We start from the raw sequence: 10,681 nt of genomic DNA on the forward strand, positions 1-10,681 counted from the left end.
TTTCATGAAGCATGTGAGGACTGAAAGCCTCATAGAGTTCTTCAGCCATGCTCTTGGCATAAGGACTGCTGTGTTCATAGTGACTAGAGAATTGTCAGACCTCAACCAAGCACCATTCTCCACTGGAAGCTGATCTTGGAAAGGTCAGAGGTCTTGAGGGTCTGAAGATGGAAAGGAGACTGACATTTATTGAGCACCTAGTTGGTGCCAGACACTGAAAGTATTAGGGATTAAGAGCGACTTCCCAAGCCGGGCGCGGTGGCTCAAGCCTGTAATCCCAGCACTTTGGGAGGCCGAGGCGGGTGGATCACGAGGTCGAGAGATCGAGACCATCCTGGTCAACATGGTGAAACCCCGTCTCTACTAAAAATACAAAAAATTAGCTGGGCATGGTGGCACGTGCCTGTAATCCCAGCTACTCAGGAGGCTGAGGCAGGAGAATTGCCTGAACCCGGGAGGCGGAGGTTGCGGTGAGCCGAGATCGCACCATTGCACTCCAGCCTGGGTAACAAGAGCGAAACTCCGCCTCAAAAAAAAAAAAAAAAAAAAAAGAGCGACTTCCCTCAGTTCTGGTCCCAAAGGAGCACCAGCTGGCAGACAAATAAGCAGCAACATGGTGTGGCAGAGTCTGGAATGGGGTTTACCGTGAATTGAGTCAGGAGTGGCAGAATTCACCGTAAAAGCTTCTTGAAAGTGACACCATGGTGGGGGAAAGGAGGGAGGGAGAGGAGTTGAGAATATACAAGGCTCCATTGGGGTATCAGGTGTGTTGTAGAGAAATTTTATTGAATCCCCATACTCCCACATTGGAAGAACACTCAAGTGCATTTACAGTGTGGAACCAATGCTAAGAGAGGTTGAGTCACACTGGCAGGAAAGAGCAGAGCCAGGAACTAAAGCTAGGGCTGTGACTTAGAGCCGGCACTCTTTCCACTGCAGAGGGCAGAGGTCTCAAGACAGAACCTGGGGCTGTGCACGCCGCGGGCGGGAGGGGCGGAGGTCCCTGGAGACCAACCCGAGCAGGAGGCCCAGGGCTGCGCAGCGACCAGGGAGGACACGAGGAAGGTGCTTGTGTCGTCAGTGGAAGACGTGGCTTTGGCTTTTAGCCTCCCCCAGGGGCAGGAGCGGATCACAGAACTTAACCTCGGTGGTGGGTGGGGGTCGACCCGGCAGCCGGGAGTGTGGGCACCAGCACCCTCCGGCTCCCCGGCGAGAGTGGGAGGGGGAGAGCCCAGCCACTTGGAGGTGGGGCTAATGTGGGCCCTGCCCCCAACCATTGTGTCGGAGTAGAAGGTGGTGGACGAGCTCCTCGGTAAGAACCAATGAGGATGTGGTATGCAAATAAGCAAGCGGAGGCCGCGGGGCTGCTTCCCCGCCCTGTGCTGCTGCCCCAGTAAGGGTGCAGACTGTCCTGGCCTGAGCGGAGCCAGGAGGTGTTTCTGGTGAGTCGGTTGATTCCAGGCCGGGGCGAAAGCCAGGTGGCCCAGGGTTTGGGAAGAGGGAGGGATGAGAACACGCAGATCCAAAGATGATCGCACTCGGCGATTCCACCCCAACGACTCTGGAATCTGACAGTCCGCAGACGCGTGGGGGCCTTGGAGCAGAGGAAGGGCTGGATGCATGCAGGACGCGGGGTGCGGAGAGTGAGGGACTCGCAGACTCCAGGGCCACTGATGCGTGGACCTATCGGAGACCCTCACCTCGTCTCCCCACCCCTCACAGAGAGGAGTGCGCGGCTGAAGAGAGAGGTGGGCAGCAGGCCCAACCACCTGCATCATGGCGAGGTGCCGCCACCACTCGGGCTACATGGCCGACGACGAGGCCCGCCACTCCATGTACAGTGCACGAGTAAGTGTGCCCAGCAGGGCCCCGACCCTTGTGGCCCCAACATGTTCCCCGCCAATCCTGGCGCCCCTGCCCACAGCCCCCATTTCTCATTATCTATTGACCTCCTCTCTGGGCCCATTAGTGAAGTCCTTGTTGCCCTTGACTCCTCCTGTGACCCCCCTGCTTACACATCACACTCAATTTCATTCCCTGTTTCCTCCTGACTTCCAGCGACCGGGGAGGTGCTTGGGTGGAGTGGGACCCTGGAGTGGGAGCATGGAGTTGACTAGGTGCCTAGGGCTCAAGCTGCAGAAACAGCTCTGCGTAGCTCAGGGCTCGAGACCTCAGGTATTCAACCCTGCCACGGAAACGGGTTGGGTTGAAACGGGGCTGGCCTGCTACATGGACAGATGAGGAGCTGGAGGGAGACTCTGAGAGGTTCATGATCATTCATCTTGCCACGTGTCAGGGCAGTAGCAGGCTTGCAGACTCCTTAGCCAGCACTTGTGTGTGTGAAATGCAAGTGTTAGGAAAGCTTCAGGGTGACCCTGAATAGACCTCCACTTTGCAGATGAGGAAATCGGACCTCAAGAGGGGCCATCTTGTACCCTGTCATCAGTCTGTAGGTGGCAGAGCCACAGTCCAAACCCAGGGCTTCCAGACTCCAAAATGCAGCTTCTTCCACCACTCACTCCCACCTAGCTCCTAGTGTTACCCTAGGAGGACCCCAGGGAATCTTCATCTGTAGGGCACTCCTGCCCACTGTGACATGCCTGTCTGCTCAGGTGCAGCCACCCGAGAAGCCACTGGTCCCAGAAATGGGGCCAGCCTCCAAGCTGGGCCATGTGCCACACCCACCATCCACATGTGGCAACTCAGCGCTCCAGGGCCAACGCCGAAACAAGAGGCACCCTCAGCCCTTTGGCCACTTTCTGGATTTCCTGACTGAGAGCCAGGTCCTGGACAGCTTGGAGACAGTGGTGGAGGAGGCAACTGAGCGCATTACTGCCATGAAGACGGAGGCTGGGGTGCCACTGGTGGAGGTGCAAGACCCAGTGGAGGTGCCAAGTGGTGGGCGGCGGGCCCGTGCCCGGCCCAGCCTCAGCACCGTGCACCGGCACCGTGCACAGCCAAGCCTCTGCACTGGACACCCCAACAACTACCCATCCAGCTCCAGCTCTATGTCCGACTCCCATAGCAGCCTCATGGCTGGCTGGCTGGGCCCCCATGGCAGGGACAGTAACCTGGGGGCCCAAGGCTTGGGCTCATTGCCACCTGTGAGGGACAAACTCCTGCTGGAGAAGAACCTCAGGCGGCTGCTACAGCTGGAGAGGAAAGGGGTAAGAGCTGGGGCCATGGCCAGGTGGGGTGGACTCCCGTGGAGAGCCCAGGACCAGGGTCAGCCCTGGCTTGGCTGCTCCTGAACACTTCTAAGAGTCACCCTCTTTCTGCAGAAAGGCCTCAATCAGTCCTGCTCCCATAGAAACTCCCTGCTGTGGGATTCGCTGGGCAGCTGGACCAGCTGCCAGTGGACCCAGGAGCAGCCCCCATCCTGGTTCTCAGGGCTGCTGGGCTCAAGCTCTGGCGTGCCTGAAGCATCAAAGCTGAGGCCTGGAGAACGGGAGCGGATCTTCCACAAGCAAGAGTTCCACAAGGAGCTGAAGTCGTTACTGAGCCAGCTGGAGTCCCTCAACCTGCCTGGCTACTGTCCACTCCGTGAGCCCCATCACATGCTGGACTTCCTGGCCGAGCACCGCCTCTTCCCCGCCCTGCAGAGCGTGGTCAGTCAGGCTGTGGACAAGCTCCGTGGTGCCTGCTGCGGTGACGGCCGCCCTCTGTTCCCCACCAGCTTGGAGCCCAACTCAGAGCTGCAGGGACAGGGCAATCTGCAGCCTCCAGGCTCTGAGCCAGCCAATCCCACCAACGCGGAACAGCCCCATGCTTCCCCCTATCCCACAGCCTCCAGCCCCAAGATGCCTCACAGAAAACACAAGGACAGAGGAGGCTACCCCTCCAGGTCTAGTGCCCAGGTGGCCACCAGATTCAAGCTCAAGGTGATACCCACGGAGAAGCCCAATGTCCCCAGTTCCTCACTCTACTCCAGGAAAGAGGTGCCTGACTCAGATCCTAAATTACAAAACCGACCTGTTTCCCTGAACTCCAGCCAGAGGGCCAAGCCCTGGCGGGGCCTGCACCTTACTCTGCCTGCCCCCGGAATTGTGGTGGAGGTGGATTGCAGCCAGGGCCACCTCAGGGGCCCTGTCACACCTCCGCTTGCCTTCCCCTGTCACCACTCTTCCTGCTACTTTCTCCCCAAGCTCTCCTCAGTTACCTCCTCATCTCCCGCCTCAGTGTCTGGAGGTGACCTTCTCGAAAGTAGGACCAGGCATGAGTTTGCAGGAGAAGGACTCCCTGGCCCACCACTCCTAGCAGCCACTGGCACTGGCAGGTGCTCAAGATCAAGGTCTCTTGCCCTGCACTGTGGAAATCTCCTGGGCAGGGACCAAGCTGATGGGAGCCCAGGAATCCTGGCCTAGCTACTACCAGGTGTTATCACAGATGAATAAAGGCAATTTTTTAATGCTGGGCATTTTTCTAACGTTTGTTTATGAATCTCAGAGACCCTCCTACGTGGGGGTAAAGGGCCCTGTCTCTTGTGGACAGCTGCCCTAGCCGGGCCGGGGCCTTGCCTCCAAGGCTTAGCTCCCTCGAATCCAGCTGCCTTGAGCAGGACTCTCCAGTCGCTGTACGTGGGGGATGTGTACAAGACGTCGGTGGCCTTACCCTGGTGGGTCTCTAGCATAGTCCCTCAACTCTTTCCTAAGCCATCAAGGCCCCCGCAGGCTTCTCTCGGAGCACAGGCCTGGGCAGGAGCCTGCTGGAACCTGGTTGTCAAGGCTCAGATTAGGCTCACCCTGTGACGGGTCCCTGGGGCAACATCCCTTGCCCCAGGCCCAACAGGTGTAGGAGGTGTGATGGTGAGTGGCAGAGTGGGCAGCTGAGTGCAACAGCGTAGCAGATGTGGCAAGGCTGTACCCTTCGTGTAAAAAGTGTGTTTGTCACACCAAGTATGCGCAATCATGTTCGTGATGTGCAGGGCTGGCAGGGCTCTGAGAAGGGTATGGTGGCTGGGAGGGATGTCACTGGATGGCAGGAGGGATGGGGCCGCCAGGTGTGACATGTGTCCCTTTCCCTCCCCGGCTGCTATGCAGAGCCCCAGCGGCAGCAGATTCACAAAGAAGAAGCCACTGCCCTCCATCTCGTCGAAGTCCAGCATGTCCCACTTCTCCAACCGCTCTTACGAGGAGCTCGTTGACTTCCTCACCCAGCAGGCAGCCTCCCTGATCATCTGCAAGTATCAGTTTGAAAAGGACCTCAATAAGCAGCTGGGCTTCTTCTCCTTCCCTGTCACCCAAGTGCTCAGGGACCTTTCCCTGGGCTTAAAGAAGGTGAAAGACTCCCGCATCCACCAGTCCTCAGAGACCCGTCTTAGCTGCCTGCTGCGTAAGCTAGAGGAGGCCAAAAGGGCCCGGCAGGACTTCCCGCTCAGCACCTCCCACCGCAGCCCAGAGACACCCTCTGTGCAGCAGGAGCTGGCCACCCACACCACCCAGGACCAGACCACAGAGCCCTGCCACTCTCTTTACACCAACTTGCCAGCCAGCCGACAGCTCAGCCCATGGGAGCCCAGGCTCTCGGTGTCCGCCTGCACTGGCGTGGGTTCCAGTCCCCCCGGGTCCAAGGACTTGGACAGTGAGGGCCATGATGAGGTCAAGCTTGAAGATGAAGATGAGGATGAGGATGAGGATGAGGAGCAGGATGAGGACGGGGATGAGGATGGAGTCCAGAGCCTCCCAGAGCCTGGAGAGGAGGCCTCGGTCAGCCACCCTGTGGACCTGGGCCACAGTGACCCATCTTGAGGTCCCCACTGGCCACTTGATTCCCTGCTCTGTCAGAGTTGCTGCTCATCACACCAGCCCCTGCCCCGAGCAGGAGTCAGCGTGGGCTGAATGCCCACAAGGAGCTCCGCTGAGACTCTCAGGGGAGCCAGTGAAAGACACAGAAATAAAGCCTGTGTTGCTGAGACACAGGTTTCTTGTCCTGAGATTTCAGCCTCCATTTCATTTATTTGTTTGTTTACCTATTTTTAAGAGGAAGTCTTGGCCAGGCTCATGCCTGTAATCCCAACACTTTGAGAGGCTGATATGGGCAGATCACTTGAGGCCAGGAGTTGGAGACCAGCCTGGCCAATATGATGAAACCCCATCTCTACTAAATAGAAAAATTAGCCAGGTGTGATGGTAGCTGCCTGTAATGCCAGCTACTTGGGAGGCTGAGGTGGGAGAATGGCTTTAACCCGGGAAGCAGAGGTTTCAGTGAGCTGAGATCCCACCACTTCACTCCAGCCTGGGCAACAGAGTGACACTGTGTCTCAAAAAACAAAAACAAAACAAAACAAAAAAACAAGCTGCAGTCTTGCTCTGTCGCTCAGGCTGAAGTACAGTGGCATTATCTCAGCTCACTGCAACCTCCACTTCCTGGCTTTAAACGAGTCTGCCTCAGCCTCCTGAGTTGCTGGGACTACAGGCACCCACCACCACGCCTGGCTAATTTTTGTATTTTTAGTAGAGACAGGATTTCACTATGCTGGCCAGGCTGGTCTTGAACTCCTGACCTCAAATGGTCCGCCAGCCTCAGCATGCCAAAGTTCAGGGATTACAGGCATGAGCCACCACACACGTCCACTAATTTTTTTTGTATTTTTAGTAGAGACAGGGTTTTGCAATGTTGGACAGGCTGGTCTTGAAATCCTGACCTCAGATGATCTGCCCACCTCAGCCTCCCAAAGTGCTGGGATTACAGGCGTGAACTACTGCACCTGGATTTTTTTTTTTTTTTTTTTTTTTTTTAAAGATGGAGTCTCACTCTGTTGCCCAGGCTGGAGTGCAGTGGCATGATCTCAGCTCACCACAACCTCCACCTCCCGGGTTCAAGCGATTCTCCTGCCTCTGTCTCCTGAGTAGCTGGGACTACAGGCATGCACCACCACGCCCAGCTAATTTTTGCATTTCAGTAGAGACAGGGTTTCACTATATTGACCAGGATGGTCTCGAACTCTTGACTTTTTGATCCACCTGCCCCGGCCTCCCAAAGTGCTGGAATTACAGGCATGAGTCACCAACCTCAGCTCACTTTTTTTTTTTTTTTTTTTTTTTTTTTTTAAAGACAGAGTTTCACTCCTGTTGCCCAGGCTGGAATGCAATGGCACAATATTGGCTCATTGAAACCTACACCTCCTTGGCTCAAGCAATTCTCCTGCCTCAGCCTCCTGAGTAGCTGACACTTCAGGTGCGTGCCACCACACTCAGCTAATTTTTGTATTTTGTACTAAAGTAGAGATGGGGTTTCACCATGTTAGGCTGGTCTTGAAGTCCTGACCTCAGGTGATCTGCCCACCTTGGTCTCCCAAAGTGTTGGGATTAGAAGTGTGAGCTACTGCACCCAGCCCTCTTTTCCGCTTTCCTGTGTGGAGAATGCCTTGCAGGGGCCAGCATCATAATGGAAGCAGGGAGACCTGTTAGGAGGCAGTGGTCAATATCTGAATGGGCGATGGAGGGGCTTGGATCAGGGACCCAGGAGAGGTGCCTTGAAATGTGTTTTGGAGTCAGATCCATAAAGACTTGTTGAATGGGCCGGGCGTGGTAGCTCACGCCTTGTAAGCTCAGCACTTTGGGAGGCCGAGGCGGGTAGATCACCTGAGGTCAGGAGTTCAAGACCAGCCAGACCAACATGGTGAAACCCGTCTCGATTAAATATACAAACTTTAGCCCCGTGTGGTGCCACATGCCTGTAATCCCAGCTATTCAGAGGACTGAGGCAGAAGAATCGCTTGAACCCAGGAAGCAGAGGTTTCAGTGAGCCGAATGACTGGGGGTTTCATTAATTTCGGGGTCCAGGGACTGAAGAACCAGGCGATTCAGTGACTGACTTGTGACCACAAAGTTTAGTGATCCAGCAACCTCAAGACCCTGCCCGTGCGGTCCCAGGTTCTGAGGGGAGAGACTCAATACTGAGGACCCAGGAGTCCAGGATCAAGGGCGTCGTGAACACGTGCCTGCAGAGACCTAGGATCCTGAGCCGGTGTCCAGGGACTGAGCGGCCGCCGGGTCGGCGTCCTCACTAACTGCTCCTCCTCATTTGCCGCCGCTTGGCTACTTAGGCGCCCTTCCCTGGACATTCATTGGTAAGTCCTCGGAAGCGTGGACCAATCAAAACCCTCCTCGTGTCTCCAGTCCCCGCCCAACTACTCCTCTGGAGAGCCGGAGGCGGCCCCTCTGCGCACCGACCCAATGGCATTGCAAGCGGAGCCCCGCGCGGGCCGACCATTGGCTGCCGCGAGCGGCCGCTGTCAGAGCCCGATTGGGCCTCCGTGGGGACGGAAGCGGCCCAAGGGCCGGAGCGGCTGGAGCCTGGCTGGGGAGATGTGGAGCGCGGGCTGCGGCGGGGCTACCGGGCCGGTGCTGCTGGGGCTGCTACTGGGGCTCTTAGTGCCCGGCGGTGGTGCCGCCAAGACCGGCGCGGGACTCGTGACCTGCGGGTCGGTGCTGAAGCTGCTCAATACGCACCATCGGGTGCGGCTGCACTCGCACGACATCAAATACGGATCCGGTGCGTGGGGCCCGCGACTGGGAGAGCGCCGGGGACGGGGGCTGGGGTCGGGAGTGTGCAGACAGGATGGTCGTGGGGGGTCTGTGGTCCGTCCGGGAGCCGCGCGGCGGAGGCTCTAGAGTCGTTGGGGGGATCGAGGGGTGCAAGAATTTGAGGGTGTCGACGATATTGAGCGCGGGGACAGTTGTCGGGGAACTGCGGGCCCAAAGACTGAGGGGGGTGTTAGATGGGGGCCGGGGCTGGGGGTGAGATGTTGGGGTACCCCGGGAAATGTTACGGTCCCAGGGCGAGGGTCCCGCAGTTCCGCCATTGACAGAGACCCTGGGTGGGGTGGGGTGGCGTGTCACTCTTCAGGCAGCGGCCAGCAATCCGTGACCGGCGTGGAGGCATCCGACGACGCCAATAGCTACTGGCGGATCCGCGGCGGCTCGGAGGGCGGGTGCCCGCGCGGGTCCCCGGTGCGCTGCGGGCAGGCCGTGCGGCTCACGCACGTGCTCACCGGCAAGAACCTGCACACGCACCACTTCCCGTCGCCGCTGTCCAACAACCAGGTGAGCCCCTCCCGGAGCCCCCAGAGAGACTCCTGGCCTGTGGGAGGGGCCGGAGACAGAGCTGTGGCTTCCAGTGCGAGCCTCAGCTTCTTCGTGAAATGGAAATTTCACTTCAGAGATGGTTACTGAGCGCCCCCTCGGGGGACACAGAGTAACTCTGCCAGGGTCCCGCCCCCAGGTGCTCCCGGCCTGGCAAGGAGACCCAGGGGAAGAAAGATCCGGAGAGATCCGTCTAAATCACTCCTCCTCTGGAGGCAAGTGGAACCCAGGAGGGGAATCCACACAGCCCTTGAAGGTGGGGAATAGGAAACTCCGCAGGGGAGGAGTAACTCAGGCTGGGTCTGAAAATGTGTCCTCCAAGCCACAGAGAGAAAAGAGGGACTTCCCAAGCCAGCAGAAGAGATTGTGCCAATGCATGGAGGTCATTGGAATTCAGGGGGTTGGGATGGAACAGTGGGTGCCCTTGGGGAGTTGGTGGAAGAAAATGTTTGAGATGGACAGCTTGACTGTTAGCCTGAAGGGCTGAATTTTAGGCTGATCCCAAGGTGTATAGAAGAGTTAGGACTGGGAGAACGTGGAGGAGGAGGCCTTAGCTCTGTGGGGGCCAGTGGTCTCTGCACAGACAGATGCTATGGTGTGTGCACGTGTCTAAAGAGCCTGTGTGGGGAGGGAGTGCTTGAGGTTGGGGGGCTGGGGTCATGAGGTCACCGTTTGCAGCTGTGGGAGCTGAGGCTCTGGGAAGGGCAGGGAAGGAACCGAGGCTCAGTGCACTAGGTGCGAATGCTGCCTTCTGTGGTGACCACTGTCCCCTCACCCTCTGCATCTGTAGGAGGTGAGTGCCTTTGGGGAAGACGGCGAGGGTGATGACCTGGACCTATGGACAGTCCGCTGCTCTGGACAGCACTGGGAGCGTGAGGCCGCTGTGCGCTTCCAGCACGTGGGCACCTCTGTGTTCCTGTCGGTCACGGGTGAGCAGTACGGAAGCCCCATCCGTGGGCAGCGTGAGGTCCACGGCATGCCCAGTGCCAACACGCACAATACGTGGAAGGCCATGGAAGGCATCTTCATCAAGCCTAGTGTGGAGCCCTCTGCAGGTCACGACGAACTCTGAGTGTGGAGATGGGTGGATGGAGGGTGGCAGGTGGGGAGTCTGTAGGGCCGCTTTTGGCAGAGACTTTGGGTTTGTAGGGGTCCTCAAGTGCCTTTGTGATTAAAGAATGTTGGTCTATGATTGTGTTTCACTGTGAACCTGAGGATGACCAAGAGGTGCCAGCCCAGGCCTAGTTGATCATCTCTTCCTCAGTGTAAAACTGTCTCCAGCCCAGCCTGACTGCTGAACCTGTCCAAACCCTTTATTATTGTTGTTGTTTTTGTTGTTGTTGTTGTTGGCGTTTTTTTTGGGAGGGGTTGCTTTTTTAGAGATGGTCTCACTCTATTGCCCAGTCTGGAGTGCAGTGGCATGATCATGGCTCACTGTAAACTTGAACTCCTGGGCTCAAGTGATCTTTCCAATTCAGCCTCCTGAGTAGCTGGGACTGCAGGCACACACCACCATGCCCAAATAATTATTATTTCTGATGAGACAGGGTCTTGGTGTGTCATCCAGGCTGGAGTGCAGTGGCAATGATCTTAGC

The 10,681-nt window shown here is 57.4% G+C and overlaps 2 protein-coding genes across 2 annotated transcripts in view; both read left to right on the top strand.

The window, feature by feature from the left end:
* The window catches only part of CCDC116 (coiled-coil domain containing 116), a 27,969-nt gene extending 21,268 nt beyond the window's left edge, over window positions 1-6,701 (top strand). Inside the window, exons 2-5 of the mRNA XM_010330466.3 lie at window positions 1,723-1,848; window positions 2,613-3,167; window positions 3,282-3,881; window positions 5,040-6,701. Coding sequence (XP_010328768.1) covers window positions 1,777-1,848; window positions 2,613-3,167; window positions 3,282-3,881; window positions 5,040-5,747 — 1,935 coding nt within the window. The 5' untranslated portion in view covers window positions 1,723-1,776 and the 3' untranslated portion in view covers window positions 5,748-6,701. The remainder of the gene's footprint in view (window positions 1-1,722; window positions 1,849-2,612; window positions 3,168-3,281; window positions 3,882-5,039) is intronic.
* A 1,529-nt stretch (window positions 6,702-8,230) lies between these two features.
* Window positions 8,231-10,278, top strand: SDF2L1 (stromal cell derived factor 2 like 1). Its single transcript, XM_003942641.4, has 3 exons — window positions 8,231-8,496; window positions 8,851-9,047; window positions 9,877-10,278. The coding sequence occupies exons 1-3, from the start codon at window positions 8,310-8,312 to the stop codon at window positions 10,156-10,158; spliced, it is 666 nt and encodes a 221-aa protein (XP_003942690.3). The 5' UTR covers window positions 8,231-8,309; the 3' UTR covers window positions 10,159-10,278.
* Window positions 10,279-10,681: the final 403 nt, after the last annotated feature.

The sequence above is a fragment of the Saimiri boliviensis genome, chromosome 21, assembly GCF_048565385.1.
Source record: "Saimiri boliviensis isolate mSaiBol1 chromosome 21, mSaiBol1.pri, whole genome shotgun sequence".
In the NCBI taxonomy this organism is placed as follows: domain Eukaryota; kingdom Metazoa; phylum Chordata; class Mammalia; order Primates; family Cebidae; genus Saimiri; species Saimiri boliviensis.